Source organism: Sciurus carolinensis, chromosome 7, assembly GCF_902686445.1.
Source record: "Sciurus carolinensis chromosome 7, mSciCar1.2, whole genome shotgun sequence".
Taxonomy (NCBI): Eukaryota; Metazoa; Chordata; class Mammalia; order Rodentia; family Sciuridae; genus Sciurus; species Sciurus carolinensis.
In genome coordinates, this window is record NC_062219.1 from 106659035 (window position 1) to 106685217 (window position 26183).

Below are 26183 nucleotides of genomic sequence, written 5' to 3' on the forward strand. Positions count from 1 at the left end.
CGCGCGATTTGATTGGCCTGCCAGAGGGCGGTGTCAGCCTCGGCTCCCTGATTGGCCTAGGGGGCGTTCGCGCTTGCACAGTTGCTGGGACTTGCGGCTGTGTTGACCTCTTGACAAGTAGTGGGGCGGGGGTGAGTGCGCGGGTCCAGCCGCCCTCTCCCACAGCGCGGTCCGCAGCAAGCCCGCCAGTGAGTAGCCCTCTGCACAAGGAGCACGTTGGACTTTTAGATACTTCCATTTTCATTTTTCTGGCTCTTCTCTTTTCTATACCCCTTTCTCTCTTTTCTATACCCCTTTCTCTCTTTTCTCCCCAACTCTGTCGTTCTTTACCTTCCTAATGGGAAGGATCGCACTCTCCTCGACCTTCTCTTCAGGGTTAGATGCTCGACCAGACCGACTTCTCATTTTCGACCAGGTCCTTGGGAATTTGGAGGCACCGCTCCAAAGGTGCTCTTCAATTCAGGGACTATTTGCTGTGTGCTCTGGCCACAGGAGCATCTGGTAGGCAGAGCTCACTTCTCCTGATTCCAGCAGGGTTCCCTGACTCCACGACTGCTACCCTTCTGGCCTCCGACTCATGTCATTAGGGCTTTTCCAAAAAGGAAATGAGAAAAACGTAGGTAGGCTAGGAGTGTGAGATGGAATAGGAAAGACAGGTCTAAATTGGCAGAGAGGTGTGGAGTCCTAACTTGTTCTCGGTTTTGTCTAGAAAGAGAGGTCTTTCAGAAGCTCGAAGCGTGTAAAGTTTTAAGCCACTTGATTTTCTCCCAGTATAATTTGTATTTAATGATTTCTTTATGCTAATATTAATTTGCAAATACCCTTAGTTACTAATATTAACTTATATCTCCAATCCAAATGACTGAACGTGGGAGGTGTTTCTCCTTTCTTCAAGTACTCACATAAACAAACTTGAAAATTATTTGGTTCAAAACTTTTCTCTTAGTTATATTTTCTGAAAGTGAGGGGAAGGATTGTATCACTTCTATTTAACCCTTTCTAATAATCATAACATTTGTTTTGCTTGTTGCTTCTCTGAATGCATGAAGCCTCTCCTGATGCATCCTAGAAAAGAATTCAGAAGTCCTATTGCCGTCAACAGTGGTTGTGTTCTTATTTTAAAAAATACTATTTTGAAAGGTCCGAACTTGCCATTTGATTTTCAGAAAGTCTCTCTTGTACAGGGCTCTCTCCTGTCATTTTTCCAGGTTGAGGAAAGGTTCAGAATATTTTGTGTGAAATGAATGTGATACGTCCCATCATGAATTTAGTGTCATTTGTCAAATTACCTTTTATATTATTGCTACAGAAATCGTTCAGTTGTAGCTTCTTAATTTTTTCTCATTCATCTTTTAAGCTAGTAAATACAAGCTTAGTTTGCAAAAAGAAAGATGATAAGGACCCCCAGGTTTAATAGAATCAAAACCATAAAAGCCTTAAAACTTGTGGGAGTTGTTTTTATTGTATTTCTGTTTAGACTTTGGTCTAAGGACTTTTTACCTATTTGAATGTATTGCATTTACAAAGATATACCCTGATTCATTATGAGCTCATCTCCTTTATTAAAAAAAATGAAACTGCATAATCTAGTTTTAGCTTTTTATGTTTATATACTTACTGAAAGCACATACATCATAGTTGCACAGTTTGATCTATTTCCACAAATGTAATACAGCTGTGTAATTGGCATTCAGATCAAGACTATGACCTTAAAGGGTTCCCTCTAGCTCCCTTTCTGTACTAGCTACCATAAACAACCACTCTTGTAACTTCTGATATAGAAATTAGTTTTTCTTGTTTCCTAAATATTTGAATAGCTACATAAAATTCTGTCATTTGTATATGCTGTAATTCACTTATAACTAATACTTCCACTAGTGAATTGTTCCTATTTCATGACCCCATAGCGTCAGTCTTTTATGCTTCATTATATTTATAGGTAAGAAATGGTAATGAAGATAGAATTTTAAACTTGCGTATCTTGTGGGTTCACAGTATAAAATAACATGGTGTGATAAATTTACTAATGAAGTTTACATTTAAAATAGTTTAAAATAATAATCTGAATACACTAAGGCTGGATGACTCCAAAGGTATTTAGTAATTCAGAGAAACAGTTTTCTCTTTTCCTGCATGGGCTTTTGATCAAGCCACTTTATTTCTTTATTTTTCTGAACCTTGATTTCTACATCTGCAAAGCAGTGAAATAAGGCTCAGTCACCTAGTGTAAGATTCTATGCTAGTTTCAAGAATACATAGCCTGAATGTTTGAGCAGTTTGTAAATTGTAAGGGAGAGGGATTACTGAAGTGGCCATTTGGCCCAACTCCTGGGTTCAGGTTGTCTGGAAAAATATTAGTTAAAGGGAATCTGTTCTTTGAAATTAGGCTGTCAGCTGGGTGTGGTAATTCTCACATGTATTCCTAGCTGCTGGGGAGGTTGAGACAGGAGAATTGCAAGTTCAAGACCAGCCTCATCAATTTAGGTAGGCCCTAAGCAACTTAGTAAAAAGAAATTAGGCTCTCTACATTCAAATCTATAAAATAAGGACAATATTAATACCTACCTGTTGATATTTTTAGAATTAAAATTCCTGCTTTTTGTGAAGTCCTTAGAGCCTCTGTGTGTCTGGCATATAGAAAATGCATGTTGGGAGATAATGCCTTAGCTGAATTAGCTAAGTTAGAACAGAATATTTTAGGCTGAAGGGAGAACAGAAGCAAACTCATAAATCTTTGTCATATACAGTGAATTTTAGGTAATCCAGTATTTCAAGAATACAATGTGTAGTGTACAAAGGCAGATGTGAGTTTGACAAAGAATGTGTAGAAGACAAAGTCAGATGTGAGTTTGACAGGTTAGCAGGGACTGGGTTATGAAGGTCTTAGATGCCTGTTTGCCTCTTTACCATTTTTTTCTTCACCATCTATGTTAATGCCTTTCATGAATTAAATAAGAAGTAAAAATCTTTTTTTCTTTTTTTTTTCCGGTGCTGGGGATTGAACCCAGGGCCTCATGCTTGCGAGGCAAGCACTCTATCAACTGAGCTATATCCCCAGCCCTTAGTAAGTAAAAATCTTTTGAATGAAAAAAAATTAGGAATGTATACTGTATCCTCCATATGGTGCAGAACCTTTGAAAAATTTTGTGGTGAATGTGACAGATTTGCACTGGTGTCAGTAAGTAAATGGATTAGATGGTGATAAATCTGGTCGGTAAAGCCAGGTCTAAAGAGGAAGAAGACTAACTAAAATAATTGTAACTGCGAAGAAAAGGAACCAATGGTATATCATATGCAGAAAGCAGAAGGGGCAAAGACAAAAATCAGACTAATATACCTATCTACCTACTTTCTTTTCTTTTCTTTTTTTTCTTTTCCTCCCTCCCTCTCTCCCTCCCTCCTTCCCTCCCTCTCTCTCTTCCTTCCTACCTCTCTCTCTCTTTCTTTCTTTCTATTTTTCTCTTTCTCTCTTTCTCTCTTTGTCTGGCAATGTTGATCAGGTTGATCTAAAACTTCTGAACCCAAGGGATGCTCCTACCTCAGCTTCCTGTGTATTGGGACTACAGACAGTACCCACTGTGTCTGATTTATCTTTTCCCTTCTCACCAATAACTACAGTTTTTCTTATTTTAAACGTATGCACACTGTTGTTTATTTTTCCAGGTCGGTTCTCATTCCTGTTGAGTATTTTCATGCTTCATCATGTTGAGGGCAAAGAATTGGCTTTCTTCACTTTCACCCCATTATCTGAAGCAGTTAAAAGAATCATCATCCTCCACGCTCGTATGGATACGGTCTCTACATCAGCAGAAACCCCTTCATCCAGAATGGGCTATCCTGGCCAAAAAGCAGCTGAAAGGCAAAAACCCAGAAGACTTAATATGGCATACCCCAGAAGGGATCTCTATAAAGCCTTTGTATTCCAAGGAGGATACTAAGGACTTACCTGAAGAACTTCCAGGAGTGAAGCCATTCACACGTGGACCATATCCCACCATGTATACTTTCAGGCCCTGGACCATCCGCCAGTATGCAGGCTTTAGTACTGTAGAAGAGAGCAACAGATTCTATAAAGACAATATTAAGGGTGAGATTTTAACATGAGACATAATATTTCTGATGATTAGACTCTAATACCTAATCTTGGCTTCTTTTTTTTTTTTGGTGATTGAACTCAGGGCACTTGACCACTGAGCCACATCCCCATTGGCTTTTCTTTGGAGGAGACACTAATAATCTCTCTTAAGATATTCACTTAATTATTTTGTGGTTAGAGACTATGCTGAAAGAAATGAATGTTTTTCAACTTCTGTGGTTAAAAGAATAAGTGAAGCAGAACAAAGTATCAAGTTTTTGAAAGTAAGCCATGCTTTTGTGTGCATTGTATAAAAGGAATTAGGTAAGGTGAAGCTGTATGAAGAAAAGAGACATTTGCTTTGCTTTTAAAAAGCTTTTAATTAATATTGTTGGGATAAGAATTGGTGGGGAAGACAGTTTAAATGATGACTAAAGAAAGTAAAAGGCAAGTGATAATGTATTGGTAGATTCAGTGCAGTCTTATATTCATTCTCTGAAAATTATGTTTTCCCTTTTTTTCTGATCTATAATTAAATCATGTTGGTTGCATGCTAAACTTCAGCATTTCTAAATGTGTATTGCTAATGGAGGACTGAACTTATGTTTATTGTAAACTGTTTAGTTATCTGAAAATTCTGGATGTGGTCTGAGGATGTAGCTCAGTGATAGTGCTCTTGTCTAGCATGTAGAAATTACTGGGTTCAATTCCCAGAACCACACCAAAACAAAAAAAAAAATCGGAGATGACTTTCATAATTCTGTTTCTCAGAGAATAACTGATACATCTTGTTATTACCAAATTAAAGAACAAAAAGTGAGTAAACAAATGCTCTTGAACTAACTATATGTAAATAGCCCAATCTTTTCATGAATTTTAGAAATATTTCAGAGCTGACGATATAGCCTATCTCCTAGGGTGCTTGCCTAGCATGTGGAAGCACCGGGTTTCGAACCCGCAGCACCGTAGGATGGGGTAAAAAAAAAGAAATATTTCAGTCAAAAACTGTCAAGAAAGAACAAACCAAGTGATTTGGTTCCTGAGCTTAAGCAACAAATCCTCAGATAGACATGAGATATATGAGATACTGTGATCATTCTCTTCTTTCTCATTGATTTGAACTCAGTTTTTACATTTTTAGCACATTGGAAACAACTGATTCTTAGGATATCTAATATTTTTACTTAAAGATGTCTGAGCATTAAAATGTTGTAAAATATACAATGATGAGACAAATCAGTGTTTTCTGTAGTGTTAAAGCAAATCAGTTCATTTTGATGCCATACTTTAATCTTACATAATTTTTCTTTATATATTTAGCTGGTCAGCAGGGGTTATCAGTTGCCTTTGATCTAGCAACGCATCGAGGTTATGATTCAGACAACCCTCGAGTTCGTGGTGATGTTGGAATGGCTGGAGTTGCTATTGATACTGTGGAAGATACCAACATTCTTTTTGATGGAATTCCTTTAGAAAAAATGTCAGTTTCCATGACCATGAATGGTGCTGTTATTCCAATTCTTGCAAATTTTATAGTAACTGGAGAAGAACAAGGTGTACCCAAAGAAAAACTTACTGGGACAATTCAAAATGATATACTAAAGGAGTTTATGGTCAGAAATACTTATATTTTCCCTCCAGAACCATCCATGAAAATTATTGCCGACATCTTCCAATATACAGCTGAGGTATACTTTGTCATTGTACATTTTGCTATACTTGTTTGAATGTAGGAGTTTTTACAGAATTCTGTGACTTCACTTGAATTTTGTATAACAGTTTGAGTAATATAGAGTCATTGCATTTTGTTGTTAGTTTTTTTTTTATCTATCTTTAATGTACTATTTTATGGTCTGCCGTTAACCTGCACAATGTACATTTACTGTATTTTTTATTGTTTATATTTAATTCTATGATAATTGGTAGAATCAGGGAAATCTCATAATTTATACTTCTTTATTTCCCTCCAGAATTCAGATGTAGTTGAAGTGGACACTGTTGTCAAGACAGATGGGCTCAGAATATCAGTTGTATTTCTGCTAAAAGCAGAATTGAAAGATATGAATTACATCTTCAGCATCAATGGGGTCCCTAATATTCATCCCTGAATTAGATTCATCTTTCCTAATCAGTACAACAAAAAAAGGTTCTTACAGTGTTCTTATAGAAGTAGCACAGGAGAACATTTTTCTCCTCCTTCATTTTCATTTTCCTTTCAGCAGTTCATATATATTTCCACCTGTTTCTCAAATTTTGCTTCTTGCTAGCATTGCTGTTTTTCTCCTTACCTACCTTAATATTAGGCCATTATTTAATGGCAAGGGAAATATGTCTTCTCCATCTAGCCTTTTAAAATCTCATTAATTCATACCTAGGACTACAAAAAAGAAAGAAATTTTTAATTCATTTACCCCTGTGTAATTATGACCATCTCCCCAAATACTGGTATACTCCCCATTTGATATTTAGGTTTTACACTTTATAATTTTACTTCTTATCCTGTACAACTTCTGCCCAAATGAATTATATTGTATTATGTATTTCTGTCACCTTTTTAGATTTCAAGAACATGTACATAGGAAGATTGTGTTTAGTGGCATAAGGCAAACACACATAGCAGTAAGTTAAACTCAGTGGAAGTCAACTCTCATCTAAAGAAATCAGAAGGTGGGCTGTCAGGGTTTTCTTATATGGAATCTTCAGAGTCACCAGGGTTCCAGGCTCCTTTTATCTTGCTTCTCTTCTACTGTTAGTTTGTCAGCTCTGGTTAAGGATGGAAGTAGGTCAGGTGTGTGTCAAAGGGAAAGAGACCTAGCTCCTCCAATTTGAAATGAACTTCCATAAAGAACACATCAAATTCCCACTTATATCTCAGTGGATGTACATACTAATAAGAGAAGACTGGAAATGTAGGGCTTTGTATTTTGGTATTCTGAATTTATGTTTCTGCTAATAGAGAAGAGGAAGAATGGTTATTAGAATAGATAGTAGTAGTCTGTGCTATTTTATACTTCAGTATTTCATCTTGAGAAAGATTTTAATGCCATCCACAAGTTCAAAATTGCTTGATAACAAGCCTTCATATAAGTGATAAAATGCTAACTTCAGATACTGATCTTATAAGGTTACTTCGAAGGACTTTGTGAGTGTGAATTTTTGTATGTTTTAAAGAATTTGTAATTCTGACAAAATCACAGGTCATAAAATTACCATCCTAACCATTTTAAGTATACAGTTCAGTGGCATTAAATACATTTACATTGTTGGGTAACCATGACTATCATTTATTTCCAAAACTCTTTCCTCTAGCAAAACTGAAACTCTGTACCTAATAATCAATATGTCCCCATTCTGCCCTTCCCACTGCTCTTGGAAACCTTCAATTTACATTCTATCTCTGAATTTGACTATTCTAGGTGCCTTTTACAAGTGTGATCATACACTAATGTCTTTTTGTAACTTCCTTATTTTATTTAGTATAGTATCTGGAAGGTATTTGAGTGTGTACTGTATACTGGAATAATACTAAGTGCTTTAGATGAATCTTTTCATTTAATCTTAAAACAATTTCATGAGCAAGTTATACTTATTGCCTCTATTATGTAGTTTAGGATACTAAGGAATAGCCAGACTGAGAAACATGCCTACAATCAGTGACACAAATAGAATTTGAGCACTCTGTACCAAGTTTCTGTGATTTAGTTTTTATTATTTGATATTTAGTTAATTCTGGAAGGATAATAATTTTTGACTCTGCAGAACATTTGTGATTATGTACTTTAACATGAAATTTTAGGATGATAGTGGAAATACAATTTTCTTAGGGGTTGTTGGTAAAAAGAACCCAGCTAGGATATGCTTAGCATTAAATGTCAAAATTAAAAAAAAAAAAAAAAAAAAAAAGATTCTTGATTTTTTTTTTTTTTTTTTTTTTTTTTGGTACCAGGGATTGAACTCAGGGACACTCAACTACTAAGCCACATCACCAGCCCTATTTTATATTTTATTTAGAGACAGGGCCTTACTGAGTTGTGTAGTGTCTCACTGTTGCTGATGCTCACTTTGAACTCGAGATCCTCTTTCCTCAGCCTCTGGAGCTGTTGGGATTACAAGGCATGCACCACCACACCTGGCTCAGTTTTTGACTTTTAAACCTTGCCTTTTATCTTGTTTTATTTTGAAATCATTTTTCCACTGTATGCTTATTCATGTTTTATGCCTTCATTCTAATAAGAAAATTAGTAAATAGTATTAAATGTATATATCTTCTTACTAGGCCACAGTATTGATTTGTAATCAATGATATCTTCTTTTTTTTAACCTAAAGAATGGTTAATGCCAATTCTTTCAATAGGAAAATGAAACAAGTACAGGTACATAGATGGTTTATGGATAAATCTTTTAAATTGGAGATTGAATTAAGCATATCAGTTCTTAAATATTTTCAGTAAATAATATGAATTGCCAAGTATATCTGACTTGAACATCATTTAAAGATAATAGTTGCTTTTAAAAATGAATGTAATACAATCTCAATATTTTTATTCACATGCTTTTTATTTTATATAGCACATGCCAAAATTTAATTCAATTTCAATAAGTGGATACCATATGCAGGAAGCAGGAGCTGATGCCATTCTGGAACTGGCCTATACTATAGCTGATGGATTGGAGTACTGTAGAACTGGACTCCAAGCTGGCCTAACGATTGATGAATTTGCACCCAGGTGAGTAAATTAAATTTAGATATTTTCTCAAAATTAAGAGGATGCTTAAAACCATTTTATGACTATACAGCAAAATATGTTGATAAAATGGATTTACAAATATAAATGTCATGCTAGATTTGGATTGTCTTATGTTTTATCTGTATGGTAAAGAGAGAATAAGCAAATGCTATTTATTGACAAATTACATTAAAATGTAAACATAAGGTTAAGCAATTTTATTAATTTTTCCCTTTGAAAATATGGAAATTATTTGTTAATTTTTTCTGTTGTACTTATGAAATATAAAGGTAGTTACATGTACATGCTATGAAAACATGTTTCAAAAAATCTTGTTAATAAAGTTGTATGAAAAAGTAAAGGGAAAAATGCAGTTTATGAAGTATTCATTTGTTTATCTTTGCCCTGAGCCAAGCACTAACCTGTATGCTGGCAGTACAGTACTTAGAAAACATGACTTCCGCCTTTTAGACACCAGTGAATGTTCCTTTTTACTAGGGATATTGTATATTTGTTATGACAGCAGTTCTCAAAATGTGGTCCAAGGACTTATGGGGATTGCTAATGGTGCCTTCAAGGTCAAAACTGTTTTCATGACTAAATTAAAACTTCATTTGCCTTTTTCACTTCAATTCTCCCAAGATTATAGTGGAGTTTTCCAGAACTCACATGTTGAACTGTGTTGCAACAGATTGATTGCAACAGCAGAGCCAAGACTCCAACTGTTAAGGAGATTTGATTTTTTATTACAACTTTTGTGTTAGAGAGTATACCAATTTTTCATAAAAATGTTACTTAATGTTAACATGTTGTAAGTTTATTGATTTTGAAATGAACTAGTAAATAAAATATTGCTAGATATTATCCAAATAAAGAAGTATTCTTTAGGATCTTCATTAATTTTTAAGAGTTAAAAAGAGTTCATGGGACCAAAATATTTGAGAACTCCTGTATTAAGAACATTTTCCAAGTGTACATGAAATTTTTTTATTGTTTTGGTTTCTTAAAACTCACCTTGTTTTATATAAGGTATCATAACCTTTGTGGCTTTTGAGGCACTTAAGTAACCTATATCAACTACATAACATAAGATAGAAGGGAACAGTGAAGTTGAAGAAAATTGGAGAAAAATCTGCCTAGATCAAATGAAAATCATAAACCATTATGAAAAAAAAATGACAAATTTTTTTGTGTGTTTGTGGTACTGGGTAATTGAAACCACGGGTACTTTACCTCTGAGCTATATTCCCAGCTCTTTTAATTTTTTTAAAATTTTGGCACAGGGTCTCACTAAGTTTTTAACACTGGCCTTAAACTTGCAACCCTACTGCTTCAGCCTCCCCATTTGCTGGAATTGCAGGTGTGCACCATTATCTCCAGCCAAAAAAGAAATTTTTTTTGTATTCTATTCAAAGTAAGTTTGACATTTATTCCCTCCATAAAAAATTCTGCCTTACATATTGGGTATTACTAAAATATTTTTTTATTTTTTAGAAAATGAATACTTAATTAAGGACACATGAGGAGATTATTTCCTAAGGAAAAACAATTGCAGAATGAATAGTTCTTAGCTACTTCAAAGCTTTTCTTCAACATGAATAAAATATACTTTCACATGTTAGGTTTACAGATACTTATATATATGTGTATTGCTTTTAATTCAAGTTTAAGATGTTTGATATCAAAATCTGGACATTGATTTTCTAGTGTGTGATACAATTTTTTGTTGTATATTGTTAAATTTAAGCAAATTCTGGATTTAACATTTTTTTAGGTTGTCTTTCTTCTGGGGAATTGGGATGAACTTCTATATGGAAATAGCAAAGATGAGAGCGGGGAGAAGACTGTGGGCTCACTTAATAGAGCGAATGTTTCAGCCTAAAAACTCTAAATCTCTTCTTCTAAGAGCTCATTGTCAGACATCAGGATGGTCACTTACTGAACAGGTGTGTATTTAATTCAAAATAGAGAATTTTAATTAAAAATATTCCTTTTAAGCAACGTGCTACAATCAGGAACTAGATTTAGGGATTTATCAGTTAACATTTAAAATCATAAATATTCTGAAGGATAATACCCACTTAAATTTGTGTTTGTACATATTGAATAAAATTAGCTCCATCTAGTGGTTAGCAATATAAAATCATATAAATCTTACAAGGTTATTTTACTTTTTTTTTCCTTTTTAATATTTTTAGTTATAGATGAACATAATAACTTTATTTTGTTTTTTATGTGGTGCTGAGGATCAAACCCAGTGTCTCAAACGTGCGAGGCAAGTGCTCTACCACTGAGCCACAACCCCAGCCCTGTTTTACTTGTTAAAGGGAATTTCTCCTTTATGTATGTGTAGAAATACAATCGAAAATAAAGGAGTGTAAGGAAGATCTATAGAGTAGAGGAGGGAGAAAAGAGGGCAGGAAGAGGGGAGAAAAAGGGAGGGGGAACAGGGATAGAAATAAAATTTCTTTTATGTATCATTTTGTCAAAAGAAATTCAAATACAATGTATAATTATAATGCTGTAATAAAAAATAAATTTTTAAAAATAAAAATATTTGATGAGGAAAAGGTAAAGTCATAATTTAGTTCTTTCTTATATAGTTTTAAGAGTTAGGATTCTTATTATTAAACTGCCTAATTAAAGTCTGATATGATACATGTGCATTTTATTTATAAAACTTATGTGTTTAAGCAAGCATGACAGCAAACAGATCATTTAAAGACTATTATCTTTGGAGTAATTTATTTTAATTTGATTTTATTCCACTAAAATTGTATGGTCATAATCTTGTCTTTATACATTTTCATTTTACATAGTAAAGTATTTTGAGACACTTAAAAATAATTTATAATTTTAAAGTTACATTTCTTTTTATGCATTTAAAAGTGAATTACAGCTAATATGTTCCATATGAAATATAACTTCAGGTCCTTATAAATACAGGAAGAGATTTTGAGTTTGGGAGAAACTTTAATAATCTTCTTTATCTCAATTTGCTTACTTTGAAAGCTACGGAAAATAAAGTTCAGAGAAATAAAATGACTTTCCCAAAGCACAATTAGGAACATAATAAACTATAACCCAGATTTTATACCCCCAGTCCATTGTTCATTTCATTATTCATTTATTATATGCCTGTTTTGTACACATCAAGGTGATAGATAATTTGAGGTTTTAAAATAATTAGAAGATTGAGTATTAAGAGATGAGGGCTCATATAATCTAAGTAGAAAAGATATATATCGTGATATTGTTATAAAGTATTTATGAAATATAACAGTAGGCACAACAAATATTTGACGTTTCAGAATGTTTTAATGCTTAAGCACATACTAGATAGTTCACTCTTAATTCTAATTCCAATAATGATCATTAGTCTGAAGCTTATTTGATAATTTGAAGCTTAATGTGGACATTATCATAGAAAGTAGGCGGCAGTCACTGCTTAATTATATTGTCTTTTATAATTACAACCTCCCGTCAACTGTTTCCTTATTTTATTGTCGCTTTTTTTCACTAACTGTTTCAGGATCCCTATAATAACATTATCCGAACTGCAGTTGAAGCAATGGCAGCTGTGTTTGGAGGGACTCAGTCTTTGCACACAAATTCTTTTGATGAAGCTTTGGGTTTGCCAACTGTAAAAAGTGCTCGAATTGCCAGAAACACACAGATCATCATTCAAGAAGAATCTGGCATTCCTAAAGTGGCTGATCCTTGGGGGGGTTCGTATATGATGGAATCTCTCACAAATGATGTTTATGATGCTGCCTTGAAGGTCAGTTTCTCCTCTTTGCAGCTTTGCTTTTAAGAGTTATAAATTTATAATGACTCAGATTTATAAATCAAGATTTATAGATTTTTTTTGCCTTATAAATCTAATCATTTTAGAATTATATCAAGATTTATGTGAGAAAAGGGGAAATTTAGATTGGTTTTATAGTTTTCAAAACTGAAACAATTTGAAAATGTTTGCTTTGTGTCAAAGTATTTCATTCAAAGAGTTAAAAAGACTGTTAGTATTAAAGAACTTATATCAAAACAGAGCAGTCATTAGCTTTCCACTAGTTTTTTTTCCTATTTCTTGGCATACACTTCATAATTTTGTTGGTTGTCCTTTTTGTTTTTATCTACTTTAAAATCACACGTGTATACTGTTCTAATTGTGTCATCTTTAGACATGAGACATTATTTATTGTTTTCTTAGTATGAAAATTTAGTATTTTAGCTGATGTATAGTCCTTTCCCTGTCCTTTCCTAGCAATATAATTACATCTCATTCCTTCCCAAGGTGTTCTGATGTTCTCATTTGTTTTAAAGTGGTTTTTCTCTAAGCTGCTGATAATTACTGTCTTTTGACTTCTCTTTGCTCTTATCCTAAGAATACCTTTGCACTTCACTTCTGTTTTTCTGAAGCACTTTCTTTTTAATTTTTAAAATTTGTTCTTTTTAGATATACATGACAGTAGAGACTATTTTGACATATTATACATACCCGGAGTATAATTTATCCTAATTAGGATCCCATCCTTGTGGTTGTACATGATATGGAGTTTCACTGGTTGTGTATTCATATATGAGCATAGGAAAGTTACATCCAATTATTCTACTGTCTTTCCTAATCCTGTCCCCCCTTCCTTCCCTTCATAATGTTGGTGAGAATGTGGGGGAAAAAAGTATTCTCATACATTGCTGGTGGGACTGCAAATTGGTGCAACTACTATGAAAAGCAGTATGGAGATTCCTCAGAAAACTTGGAGTAGAATCACCATTTGACCCAGTTATCCTACTCTTTGGCATATATATATATCCAAAGGACTTAAAATTAGCATACTATAGTGACATGAGCACATCAATGTTAATAGCAGCTGAATTCACGATAGCAAGGCTATGGAACCAACCTAGGTGCTCTTCAACAGATGAATGGATAAAGATAATATGGTACATGTATACAATGGAATGTTACTCAGCCATAAAGAAGAATGAAATTATGACATTTGCCAGTAAATAGATGGTTCGAGACTATCATGCTAAGTGAAATAAACCAGTTCCAAAAACCAAAGGCTGAATGTTCTCTCTGATATGTGGATGCTAACACACTGAAGCACTTCTTATAGCAAATGCATAAGACATAAATTATTTAGAACTTTGCATATTTGAAAATGTCTTTATTCTGTTCTTATACTTGATTAAAAGCCATGAAATTCTTTCTATTGAGGAATGAATAAACAAGTTTATGAACATTGGTATTTTTTTATTCTAGCTTCCATTATTTCTGATCAGAAATTTAATGCCATTCTCATTCAAGATCTTTCATTCTAAAAGCATCAGAATTTTTTTGCATATGTATGTTGATAATTACTCATGTATTTTTCCTACATTGTACTGAGTCTTTAAGTCTTTTCCATCCTACCCTTTTAAAAATATTTTCATAATTCTCAGAAATTGTCTTGTATTATTTCTTTGATAATTTCTTCCTCATATTTTTTCCTATGGTTTCTTTTTCTTGAACTCCTAGTCATCAGCTATTTGACCTCCTTAAATAATATGCTGATGTTTTAATCTTTTCTAAGTGCCTTTCCTTAACTTTTTTGTTTTTCTCAAGATTCAACAACTTTATCTTTCTACTTAAGTACTTTAACATTCACATTACATTTTTAATTTGTCAGCTCACTTTTGTTTTCTAATTTTCTTGTGTATCATACCATTTTTATTTTGTTTCATTAATGCAGAATCTCTTGTGAGGATATTAAAAATGTTTGTTAAATTTTCTTCTGCATTTTATATTGTTTGTTTTCTGTACTCTTTTTTTTCTCCCTCTGTAGGATTATCATTCAGAATTGAAGCTTTTATTTCAATAAGACATCTTACCCTTTCATTTTCTATATTTAGTGTTTGATAGTTTAGTGTTTGATAGTGTTTGATAGTTGCCTCTCTAGTTCATTTTCTATGGACTGTAAACTTTTATTCTCTTGACATTATGAAAGAAGTAGTTTCAAGATCACAGGTAGTTCCCTGTTTTTAACTTCCTATCTTACCCTTGTTTTCCGAAGGCTCCTATAAAGATTTTTCTTTATTGAATCCCTCAGGGAAAAGCAAGTTTGACTGTGTTCCTTTATGCTAACTCATATATCATTCCACCATTCAATCTGCCTTTATTCATGAAACTGTGGTTGAAGGTTTAGACATGTCCTGGTTTCATTAAAGATAAAGTTATATCACTTCTCTTTTGCTCAAACCAAAAGTACAATTTCCTTTCTGAGTTGTATTTTTCTTAAACAGTCTTAGGAACTATGAACATTTGATTTACATAACTAAAAATTAAGGTTGAGAAACTAATGCTATCTTTAATTTTTTCCCAAGACTCAAGTGAAGTTTTATGTTTTTTAGAATATACGTGTTACTTTTGCTATTGTCTTTTCAACAAATAACTTTAAACTCACAAGTTCTAATTAATTCCCTTGCAATTTATTTAATTCCTTTTTTATGAAATATTGACATTTATCTTATAATTATATTAATATTATTAGTAATTATATAACAACACTCAGCTAATTTATTCCTTATAATTTTCATATTGTGTTCTAGTTTCATTACTCTTTCTTTATTATTAGCTCATTAATGAAATTGAAGAAATGGGTGGAATGGCCAAAGCTGTAGCTGAGGGACTACCTAAACTACGAATCGAAGAATGTGCTGCCCGAAGACAAGCTAGAATAGATTCTGGTAAGAAACGATGGAAGAGTGTATGCATGAAATTCAGTTTTAAGAAATACCAGTTTTTGTTTGATGATAGTGCATAGTTAATAAAACAAAAATAATGGGAAAATCTCTCTATATATATGCATATATGTCTATATCTTTGTATTTGTGCCTGCATACAGGTATGCAGGCAAGCATATATATATTTCCATGAATGTATACTCATTGTATATGTGTATATTTATGGATATTAACAACATTTTGAAGATTACACTATCAGTGGTATTGTGTTCTATATTGTAATATTCATTCATTCATTCATTCAATTCATGAATCCTTTTTACCATGTTAAATTTGAGGCATTTGCTGTGTCTGGGCATACAACTGTGATCAGGCCAAACTCAGACTCTGTGCCCTGAGAACTTACATTCTAGGAAAAGAAAATAAATGAACAAGTAAACAAAGTGATTGCAAATCGTGTTAATTGCTATAAAGGAAATAAAGAATATAACCTGGGGTAGGAGCGTTAGGATGTGTTTAGATAAGAATAATAATCTGGTTGTTTGAGGCAAAATGTATCTTTTTTTTTAATCAGGTAAGGAGGTGTCTTTGTAATTCTGATTTATCACTTATAGATTATAAAAGTGTTTGTATTGTATGTGAAAGTGATTTCCTGGAAAAGAATCCAAGAAAATTAGAAATGCTATTGGCATTGATTCTATAGCTTCTAAATCTTGCATGGTAACTGTTCTTATTACTTTTGTTTTGTAACATTACAAGAAAGCTTATGAGGACCACAGGGAAAGCATGTAGTTTGGGAGAAAAATAAAAGTCCTCCTTCACAGAGATTCTTGTATGCAACTGTTCTTTCCTCTCACATGCTCGCCCCAGATTGAGATTCACTGTTCTGTACTGAAATTTCATTAAGAATTAAGAATATTACTTAACATTGTTAAGGAAAATACATGATAATTAGAGCATCATTATAGGCAACTGTTTTTGAACAGAATCTCTGTATTATTTTCCTTTGGGAAATTAATAGGTTCTGAAGTAATTGTTGGAGTAAATAAGTACCAGTTGGAAAAAGAAGACTCTGTAGAAGTTTTGGCAATTGATAATACTTCAGTGCGTAAGACACAGATTGAAAAACTTAAAAAGGTATATATAGCTATTATTTTATAAGTATTTTCTGTTTTCTGGGTGCTGGATAATTCCTTACATTGTCCTGTTTTAATCTTCACAACAATTGCATGAGATGGGGATTATTCTTACTTTTTTAAAAATAGAGAAGCTAAAGATAAGAAACTTGATCAGGATAAATATGTAGACAACCAGGAATGTGCTTTAAACTATATTTGCCTCTGTGAAACTTACATGTCAGTGTTAAAAACCACACTGTAATAATTATACCTTTAAGCCGGGCATGGTGGCGTGTACCTGTAATCCCAGTGGCTCCGGAGGCTGAGGCAGGAGGATCATGAGTTCAAAGCCAGCCTCAGCAAAAGCAAGGTGCAAAGTAACTCAGTAAGATCCTGTCTCTAAATAAAATACAAAATAGGACTGGAGATGTGGCTCAGTGGTCGAGTGTCCCTGAGTTCAATCCCTGGCACCTAAAAAAAATTGTTATACCTTTAATAATTACTGATTAAAACTCAGGCTTAGCAGTGTGGAGATTCCTTAGAAAATTTGGAATGGAACCACCATTTGACCTAGCTATCCCACTCCTTGGCCTATATCCAAAGGACTTAAAATCAGCATACTACAGAGATACAGCCACATCAATGTTCATAGCTGCTCAATTCACAATAGCCAGATTATGGAACCAACCTAGATGCCCTTCAACTGATGAGTGGATAAAGAAACTGTGGTATATATGTACAATGGAATATTACTCAGCCATAAAGAATGATAAAATTATGGCATTTGCAGGCAAATGGATGAAATTGGAGAATATCATGCTAAGTGAGATAAGCCAATCTCAAAAAACCAAAGGACGAATGATCTCGCTGATAAGTGGATGACCACACATAATGGGGGGTGGGACGGGTTAATGTTAGGGTTAGTGTTAGGGTTAGGGAGGGGGGCAAGAATGGAGGAAGGAAAGACTGTATAGAGGGAAAAGAGGGGTGGAGGGGTGGGGGGAAGGGAAAAAATAACAGAATGAATCAAACAACATTACCCTATGAAATTTATGATTACACAAATGGTACGCTTTTACTCCATGTACAAACAGAGAAACAACATGTATCCCATTTGTTTACAATAAAAAAAAAATAGAGACAAGGCAAAAAAAAAAGAAAAAAGAAAAAAAAACCTCAGGCTTAGATAATTATGTAACTCACTCAAAGTAAAAGTGAAAACAAATTAAGGTCAAAGTCCATATTTGTGTCTAGGGCTTCTCATTATAACTTCTACTAACTATGATACTATTATGAAAGAATGATTTTGCCTTCTGATTATTAAAATTCAACTATTGGTAGTGCTTTGTTAAGCTACAGTTTATAATGAACTTGTATGTTTGTTTATTTTAGTTGAGTATCATGTTTCCTTTTTTCAATTCCTCATTGAGATAAATAAAACTATGTAAAAATACAAAATTAGATAAAAATTATTTTACTGCTGTAACCTATGTATTTCTGTTGTAACAAGCTACCTGGGACTCCTAATCTCTGACATTTGTAATTATTGCTATTTCCAAGGCATAAAACAAAATCCCATAATGATTTTTCTTTGTTCACTTTCCCTTTGATTATTTAAAACTTTGTCCAATTAGATTAAATGCCTAACAATGTCAATTATTTTTTTTCATTGGAGTTAGTGGCAGGTGTTTAATGATGATTTTACCCTCAATCTATTCAGGAGTAACAATGACTTTTCACATATTATAATTATATCATTTTTAAGAAAGACCCTATTTAGTGCATACCATTTTATTTTCAGTGATCACCAAAGTCTCAGTATTTATTTTGTTTGGAGAAAACTTTTTGTATTCTCTGATACTTCAGGTTCTTATTAACTCTATACCCTCAAGCTTGAGAGGTTCCATTTGTCATAAACAATGATCAGCCTTATTTTTGGCAAGAGAGAGAAATTCAGTAATGACAATAGAGCAGTAATTGTTAACATTTTTTGAGCACTTTTTATGTACCACACACTGTGCTAAGTTCTTTTCTTTGATTGTTGTTTTCATCTATTATTTTGTTTTGTAGGTATTTACTATATTACTTAACAGATGAGGGATCCAATGATAAGATATTAAGCCGTATATATGTTCCACTGGCTGTAAATGTGGAAGCTCTTGTTTCCTAAGACCATAACTCTTAAACTCTTGTTATTCAGTTAATAAACTAAGATTTATTGAGTGCCTATGCTATACCAGGAATTGCTTTAGGTATGCACTTTCTCGTTCCATCCTGTAAGGACCATATTTTTTTCATCAATCCAACTTAACAAAAGATTGTTATGAAGAGTTGTTAATAACTTTCTTATGTACTATCAGCTAGCAGGTGTCAAAGTTGGAACTTGAACCTCAGTGTTATTCACATGCCTGTGCTCTTCATTCCATACTAGTGTCATTCCAACTTTTTGGACCATAATTCACAGTTAAAAAGACATTTTACCTACATGTCTGTCTACATACACACATGTGAATGCACTATAACCAAAAGAAAAGTTTCACAAAATAGTACTTTTTCAAGTATGTGGCATTCACTATTTTTTATTTTATTTTCCATTATAGTTCACTAATTCTGTATTACCATCCACTAATGGATTAAAACTCACCATTCAGGAAACAACATACTACTATAATGCCTCCCCTTACATTAGAAAAACTTGCAAATTAGATTACAAAAAAATAAAACTATATATAGAAAAGTGGGCATTTTCACAGAGAATTTGGAGTTGAATTTTTCTATGCCCCAATAAAAATTTTTCATCCCACCTCTTGTTATAGATTCTACATGATATTTTGATAGCATCTTGAACACTATCATATTTTAGGCTTATTTGCAGGTGGTGCAGCTTGTAAAACATTGAATTAGAATAACTGTTTTGTCAAGTTGTTAGCAGAGCAGAGTAGAGCTAGGATCTACTGGAAATGTTTTTAACTATGTTCTACATTGTGTTTCTCTTTCTCCATCTCTCTCTGTCTCCTCTTAGGATTATTTATAAATACAAAGAGCAGCAATATATGTACATAGGTATTATTACCAATATATTTTTAATTAGCTAAAGGAAATTTAAAATGTAATTAAAATATTCTCAAAGTTCTGATCTATTTCTTTCCATCTTACTATGAATCTTAGTGTTCTTTTAAAATATTTCTATAAAAGATGCACTTTGCTTTCATTGTCTTGCTACTTCAGGAAAGGTTAAGTTTAGCAATATCAGTAGTAATATTTCCCTCCTTGTTTCCAATTTGTTGTTATTGTACTGAATTATTTTAGGAGATCCTGAGTGAATGAATTATATGAATGAATGTAATTCCTAGGTTTTATATATGTGTGTGTGTGTGTGTATGTGTGTGTGTGTGTGTGTGTGTGTGTGTGTGTGTATATATATATACTTTTTCCTGTGCAATTTATTTATTTTTATTTTTAATTTTTTTTGACTCATTGTACACAGATGGGGTACAACTTTTCATTTCTCTGGTTGTACACGATGCAGAGTCAAACCACTTAGGTTATATATTATTCTTGTTATTTCTTCTCTCATTTATGAGACTAGGATTATGAAAAATTCCATATTGCATGTGTCAGTCAGGATCTAATCTCCTAATATCTCTTTTATTCCCTGTTGTAATTTTTCCTTTCTTTGACCTTTTCCATAAGATCAAATCTAGCAGGGACCAAGCTTTAGCTGAACGGTGTCTTGCTGCACTAACCCAATGTGCTGCCAGTGGAGACGGGAATATTTTGGCTCTTGCAGTGGATGCAGCTCGTGCAAGGTAAGGATATTTAAATTTGGACTTTTTGAAATACTAAAGCTGATCAGTTTACTTTTTCAGAATGTACTTAAGTAAAAGTTTCCTCCTGCAAGCTCAAAAGAAAATAATGGAAAGCATAATAACTTTAATTCTTATTTTCATTAAGTATCTGCTCATTTGAAACAGGAATATACTTTGGGGTAGTGGTACTAGGGATTGAACCCAGGGGCACTCTACCACTGAGCTATACCACCAGCCCTTTTTGTTTTGTTTTTTGAGGCATTCTTTCTAAATTGCCCAGGCTAACCTTGAACTTATAATTCTCTTGCCTCAGCCTCCTGAATTGCTGTGATTGCAGGAAAGTGCTACTGTGTCCTGCATTAGTCTACTTTGAATTGGTTATATTAATGCTTATATATTTCAGTGTGGCTCAGGACATTTGAAGCTACTATAATGAATCCATTTCACAGTTTTGTAGGTTGAAGTTTGCTGTGCTTACAGGTATAATATCAAGGTGTACCAACTTGATATTTAGACAGCCTTTGGTTGTGTAGGGGTAACATTTTTCTGAGATTTGAAAGATAAACCTCTTGTCATGCAATGTATTTTGAATTATTCTTAATCATGAAACAAACAGAAGAACCATCTTCCCTGCCCTGTCTCAATCATTTTCCCTTGTTGCTAAAGCCATCGTTTTAAAAGCAGAATAATTGGTTTTATTTTGTTGTTATTGTTTGGTACTAGGCATTAAACCCAGGGGCACTTTGCTACTAAACTACATCCTCATTCTCACTAAGTTTCTGAGAGTCTTAATAAGTTGCTGAGGTTGACCTTAAACTTGCAATCCTCCTGCCTCAGCCTTTCAGTTGCTAGGATTGCAGGCATGCACTACTGCACCCAGAAATGGTAGAATACATTTTAAAATTGTTCCCGGTCTCTCATTTTATGCTAACATCTTAGCCTACTTTATTTGGTTTTCTTCTATAGTATAACTGGTCTTCCTAAATTCTCCAGCAACCTCCTCTTTGTTTAAAACTTGCTAAATGATATACTTATCAAAAAATGACAGGGGAGTCTTGCTTTTTGTTCAGTTGTACTCTTAAGTGGTAATATATTCAGTAACCTTCAGATTATTGTCTATTTGTAGTTTTTAGGTCATTCAGGTAAATTCTGGTTACATGTTGAAAAGAGATTATAATGCATACAGACATTCAGAATCACATTTTCATATGTATTCTCAGGAAAGCTATTTTTATTATGCTTTAAAACATTCTTTGTTTAAATTTTTGATAGCATATTTTTACTTAAATAAAATGATTGATTATAGTATTAAGGTAACTATTTCAAAGTAACGATGTTATTGGAATCTCATTTAATATTTTAGATGTACAGTTGGAGAAATCACAGATGCTATGAAAAAGGTATTTGGTGAACATAAAGCTAATGATCGTATGGTGAGTGGTGCATATCGCCAGGAATTTGGAGAAAGTAAAGAGATAACATCGGCTATTAAGAGGTAAAATGTGAGATTTTTTTAAAAGCTAGAAGTTTCTTTTCTGTTAACTCAATTCCCTTGATTCTACTGGGACCTTAGCTTAGTTTTCTCAGGTACAACTTGGAAAATATTGAATCAACTTTACTATTAGTAAGTAGATGTAATTCTAGTAAAACTAATTAATATTAAATATATATTTATATTATATATTATAGAAGGTATAATTATTATATAATTCATATATAGTTCAAGAAGTATATGATATATAATTTATCATACATAATATATAATTATAAATATACTGTACCATCATGTGCCAAAATGCAAATGCCAATGGACCATATGCAGTGGTTATAATGAAGCTAAAAAATTCCTATCTCCTTGTGATGTAGCCATAGCTGTAGTAACATGAGGCACAATACATTACTTGTGTTTGTGGTGATGGTGGTTTAAATCTTATCTGCTATCAGTCATACACAAAGATAGAACATACAGTTACATGTAGTATATAATATGTGGTGATAATAACTCCACTACTAGTTTATTTATTGTACTTTTTATTTTAGAATGTATTTCTACTTATAAAATTTGTTTATTAGAAAAGAGTATGCTGTGTTATTGGCAGAAGCCTCATTCTTCTCATATTTACAGTCTTTGATCGTGTCGTTTTCTCTTGTGCCTGATTTAAGATCGTGTTTTCTCCATCATATGTATATGTACACACACACACACACACACACACACGTATATATATGTCTGTTTACCATAGAGCCTAGATATGCAGTAGTCTACACCATCTAAGTTTGTTTAAGTATGCTCTATGATGTTCAAACAGTGACAAAATCATGTAACTATACATTTCTCAGAATGTGTCCTGGTCATTAAACTGAACATGACTGTATATAATTACATGTAATTGTATAACATATTAAGTATCAATTAATGAAGATTAAAAAACTTTGAAACTGTCAATATTAGTTTTAGTAAAACTAATCATATCTTGAATTTTCACTGTAGTTCTCTTTAGGCATTCTCATTTCAAACAGATGTTTGTATCATTAACACTAATATTGCTTCATTTCCTCCAGGTATTTATTTCAATCTGTTTACTGTAGTAGACTTGCATGTTTTCTTAAGTTTATTTACATTGTTTAATTGCTAGAATAAAATCTTGTTTTTTTTCAATTTGAAAATAAACATCTGGTTAATATGTGTGCATAAACTAAAACAAATTTTCACTGAACTGACAATAAATGACATTGTCACAGCATGAGGTGAAAATGTGGAGTAATGTGATCATATTTCTCAAGTGCAAAGACCGACTTTTTTGGTGATTGGTGTCCTCAACCTTTGTAACAAGCTTTTTACTAAAAACTTTCTTGTAATTTTTATATACTACATAGATATCAAAACAACCGATATAAAAGTTATCTAAAGGAAAGTATTTTTCTTTGAAGAAAATAAATAAAATATTTTTTCATGTTCCACTTTAATTTGTCATATTAACCAAGTAGTCATTTTGATGAAACATTAATATAAAAAGTTGTATTGCAGTCAACTTGGGAGTGCTCACACATGTGAATGGGAGGTGAGATAGGAACAATTTAAAACTAATGGGTCACATATCTTGTAAAGGAATCTGAAGGGTACTTGCTGAAGGGTTGGAAAGTCATCATTTTTTCATCTTGCTTCACTGTGATCTTCTCTGGGTAAATGGGCTCCCAGGCTAGGCCATCTTTCACTTTTCTCTAAGAGGAAGATAACAAACATATTCAGGCTTTAATGCCCATCTCAATGTAAAATAAAGATATTAACAAAATACAAGCAAATAGGTCAAGGGTTTTTGAAAGAGTTACTGTGAATAAATGACTGTTTTTCTATCCCACCTTTGGGCAATTGATACTTAACTATTCTTATCTTTGAAAATGTTCCTTAGAGTTCATAAATTCATGGAACGGGAAGGTCGCAGACCTCGTCTTCTTGTGGCAAAAATGGGACAAGATGGTCATGACAGAGGAGCAAAAGTTATTGCTACAGGATTTGCTGATCTTGGTTTTGATGTGGACATAGGCCCTCTTTTTCAGGTATGTATAATAATGAGTCAGAATGTATTCTGCTGTCTTGTATAACTAAATAGAACAAACAATTAAAAAAAAAAAAGAAGAAAAGAAAAATTGTGGAGACAGTTCCAAATAGTATAAGTCTCATTAAAAAAGTAGAAAACAATAGATCAAAATGATGTTTTTAAAGTTAGAAAAGAACATGTTCAACAAATTCTCTAATTATTGAATGATCAAATCTAATTATGAAAAATTAAAATGAAATTCATATTCTGACTTGGTATAAGTAAATGTCAGTTCAGAACTACAATTTTTATTTGACTTTGGAAGCTGTAGATGACTTTTAAAAATTTTATTGTACTCTTTCATAGGTGACTTATATTTTGTGAGAAAGATAGCCCACAGGGGATTGTGGAAATGTTTTGGAAAGGAAATCAAACATAAGAGTAAGCTCAATCTCTGAGAAAGTTTTCTTCTTTCTTACTTTCTAACCGGCATTTTATTTAGTCACAGAATATTAGACCCAGACAGGAAAATAAAAATGTGTTGGAGGTAAATGAAACCAAAATTCTCTATAGAGTGATAACACATTAATCATTCTACTACAAGAAAAATCCTGACTGAAAAATACATATTAATAAATTTTGTACTAAAAGCTTTATCTGCTACATATTTACTGGTCATTTACCAGATGCTGGCCTCTGAGTTGAATAAGGTGGAACTTTGTTCTCAGGGAGGTTACAGTCTCCTAGTAAGGATAGATTTACTTAACAATAATTATAGTTGAGTGTGGTAATTACTATAATTAAGGTATAGACAAGGAGTACGCCTCATTTGTTTTAAGCATCTTATGAACTTACTTTTGAGCTATGTCTTTCAGAAGCTGAGAGAACAAGGCTGGGAAGGCCATTCTATAAAGGAGGGTCAGCTCTAGCAGAGAGAGAGCTATAAGAAGGCATGAAGCCTTCAGCTAACTGCAAGGGTAAAACTAGAATTCGGTGCAAGGGGTAGGGTGAAGATTATTAATAGCTTTATATGCACTGTAAGAAGGTTGTACTTCATTCCAAAGGTGTTTGGGTACAGCGGCACAATCATTGTATTTTAGAAAATTCACTTTCTAGTATGATCACTTTCTTAAGTCAAATGAGAGGAGCTGCAGCAAGATGCAAGGAGTTCAGTTAAGATGTCCAGTAATATGAGTGAGAGTAATAAAAATCTTAATTAAGATGATGCTAGGATCTCAGCGGAAATCAAATCACATTTAATTAAGAGACTATTTACAGATATGTAGGCAGTAGTAAGAGAACCAGCATGGACTAGTGAGGCATCCAGGAGTTAAATTTATAGGTATTTTGAAAACCAGTTGTTTCACATTGCCATTAATATTGCTGAATAAATTACATTAAAAGTAAAAGTGAGTGGGGTGTTGGGGTGCGTGCCTATAATCCCAGAGGCTCGGGAGGCTGAGGCAGGAGGACTTCTAGTTCAAAGCCAGCCTAAGCAAGTTAGTGAGGCCCTAAGTAACTGTATAAGACCCTGCCTCTAAATAATAATATAAAAAAGGTTGGGGATGTGGCTCAGTAGTTAAGTACCCCTGGGCTCAATCCCCAGTACCAAAAAATAAAATAAAATAAGTAAAGGTGATAGGTTCTCAAAACTTATGAATTCCTTTTTTTTTTTTTTTTATTGTAAACAAATGGGGTACAATTTGTTTCTCTGGTTGTACATGAAGTAGAGGCATACCATTTGTGTAATCATACATTTACATAGGGTAATGGTGTTTGATTCATTCTGTTATTTTTCCTTTCCCCCACCCCTCCCACCCCTCTTTTCTGTCTATAAAGTCCCTCCTTCCTCCATTCTTGCCTCCCTCCCACACCCCATTATGTATCATCATCTGCTTATCAGCAAGATCATTCGTCCTTTGTTTTTTTGAGATTGGCTTATCTCACTTAGCATGATATTCTCCAATTTCATCCATTTGCCTGCAAATGCTGTAATTTTATTATTCTTTATGTCTGACTAATATTCCATTATATATATATACCACAGTTTCTTTATTCATTCATCAATTGAAGGGCATCTAGATTGGTTCCATAATCTGGCTATGGTGAATTGAGCAGCTATGAACATTGATGTGGCTGTATCTCTATAGTATGCTGATTTTAAGTCCTTTGGGTATAGGCCAAGGAGT

The 26183-nt window shown here is 33.2% G+C and overlaps 1 protein-coding gene across 2 annotated transcripts in view; it reads left to right on the plus strand.

Moving 5' to 3' along the window:
- Positions 1–79: 79 nt before the first annotated feature.
- Mmut (methylmalonyl-CoA mutase) overlaps positions 80–26183 on the plus strand; it is a 34624-nt gene continuing 8520 nt past the window's right edge. For both annotated transcript variants that reach the window (XM_047558577.1, XM_047558578.1), the window contains exons 1-11: positions 80–188; positions 3664–4087; positions 5396–5763; positions 8645–8802; positions 10577–10748; positions 12335–12583; positions 15420–15531; positions 16550–16665; positions 20340–20455; positions 21819–21950; positions 23866–24013. In XM_047558577.1, the coding sequence (XP_047414533.1) occupies positions 3703–4087; positions 5396–5763; positions 8645–8802; positions 10577–10748; positions 12335–12583; positions 15420–15531; positions 16550–16665; positions 20340–20455; positions 21819–21950; positions 23866–24013 (1956 nt within the window). In that variant the 5' untranslated portion in view covers positions 80–188; positions 3664–3702. The remainder of the gene's footprint in view (positions 189–3663; positions 4088–5395; positions 5764–8644; positions 8803–10576; positions 10749–12334; positions 12584–15419; positions 15532–16549; positions 16666–20339; positions 20456–21818; positions 21951–23865; positions 24014–26183) is intronic.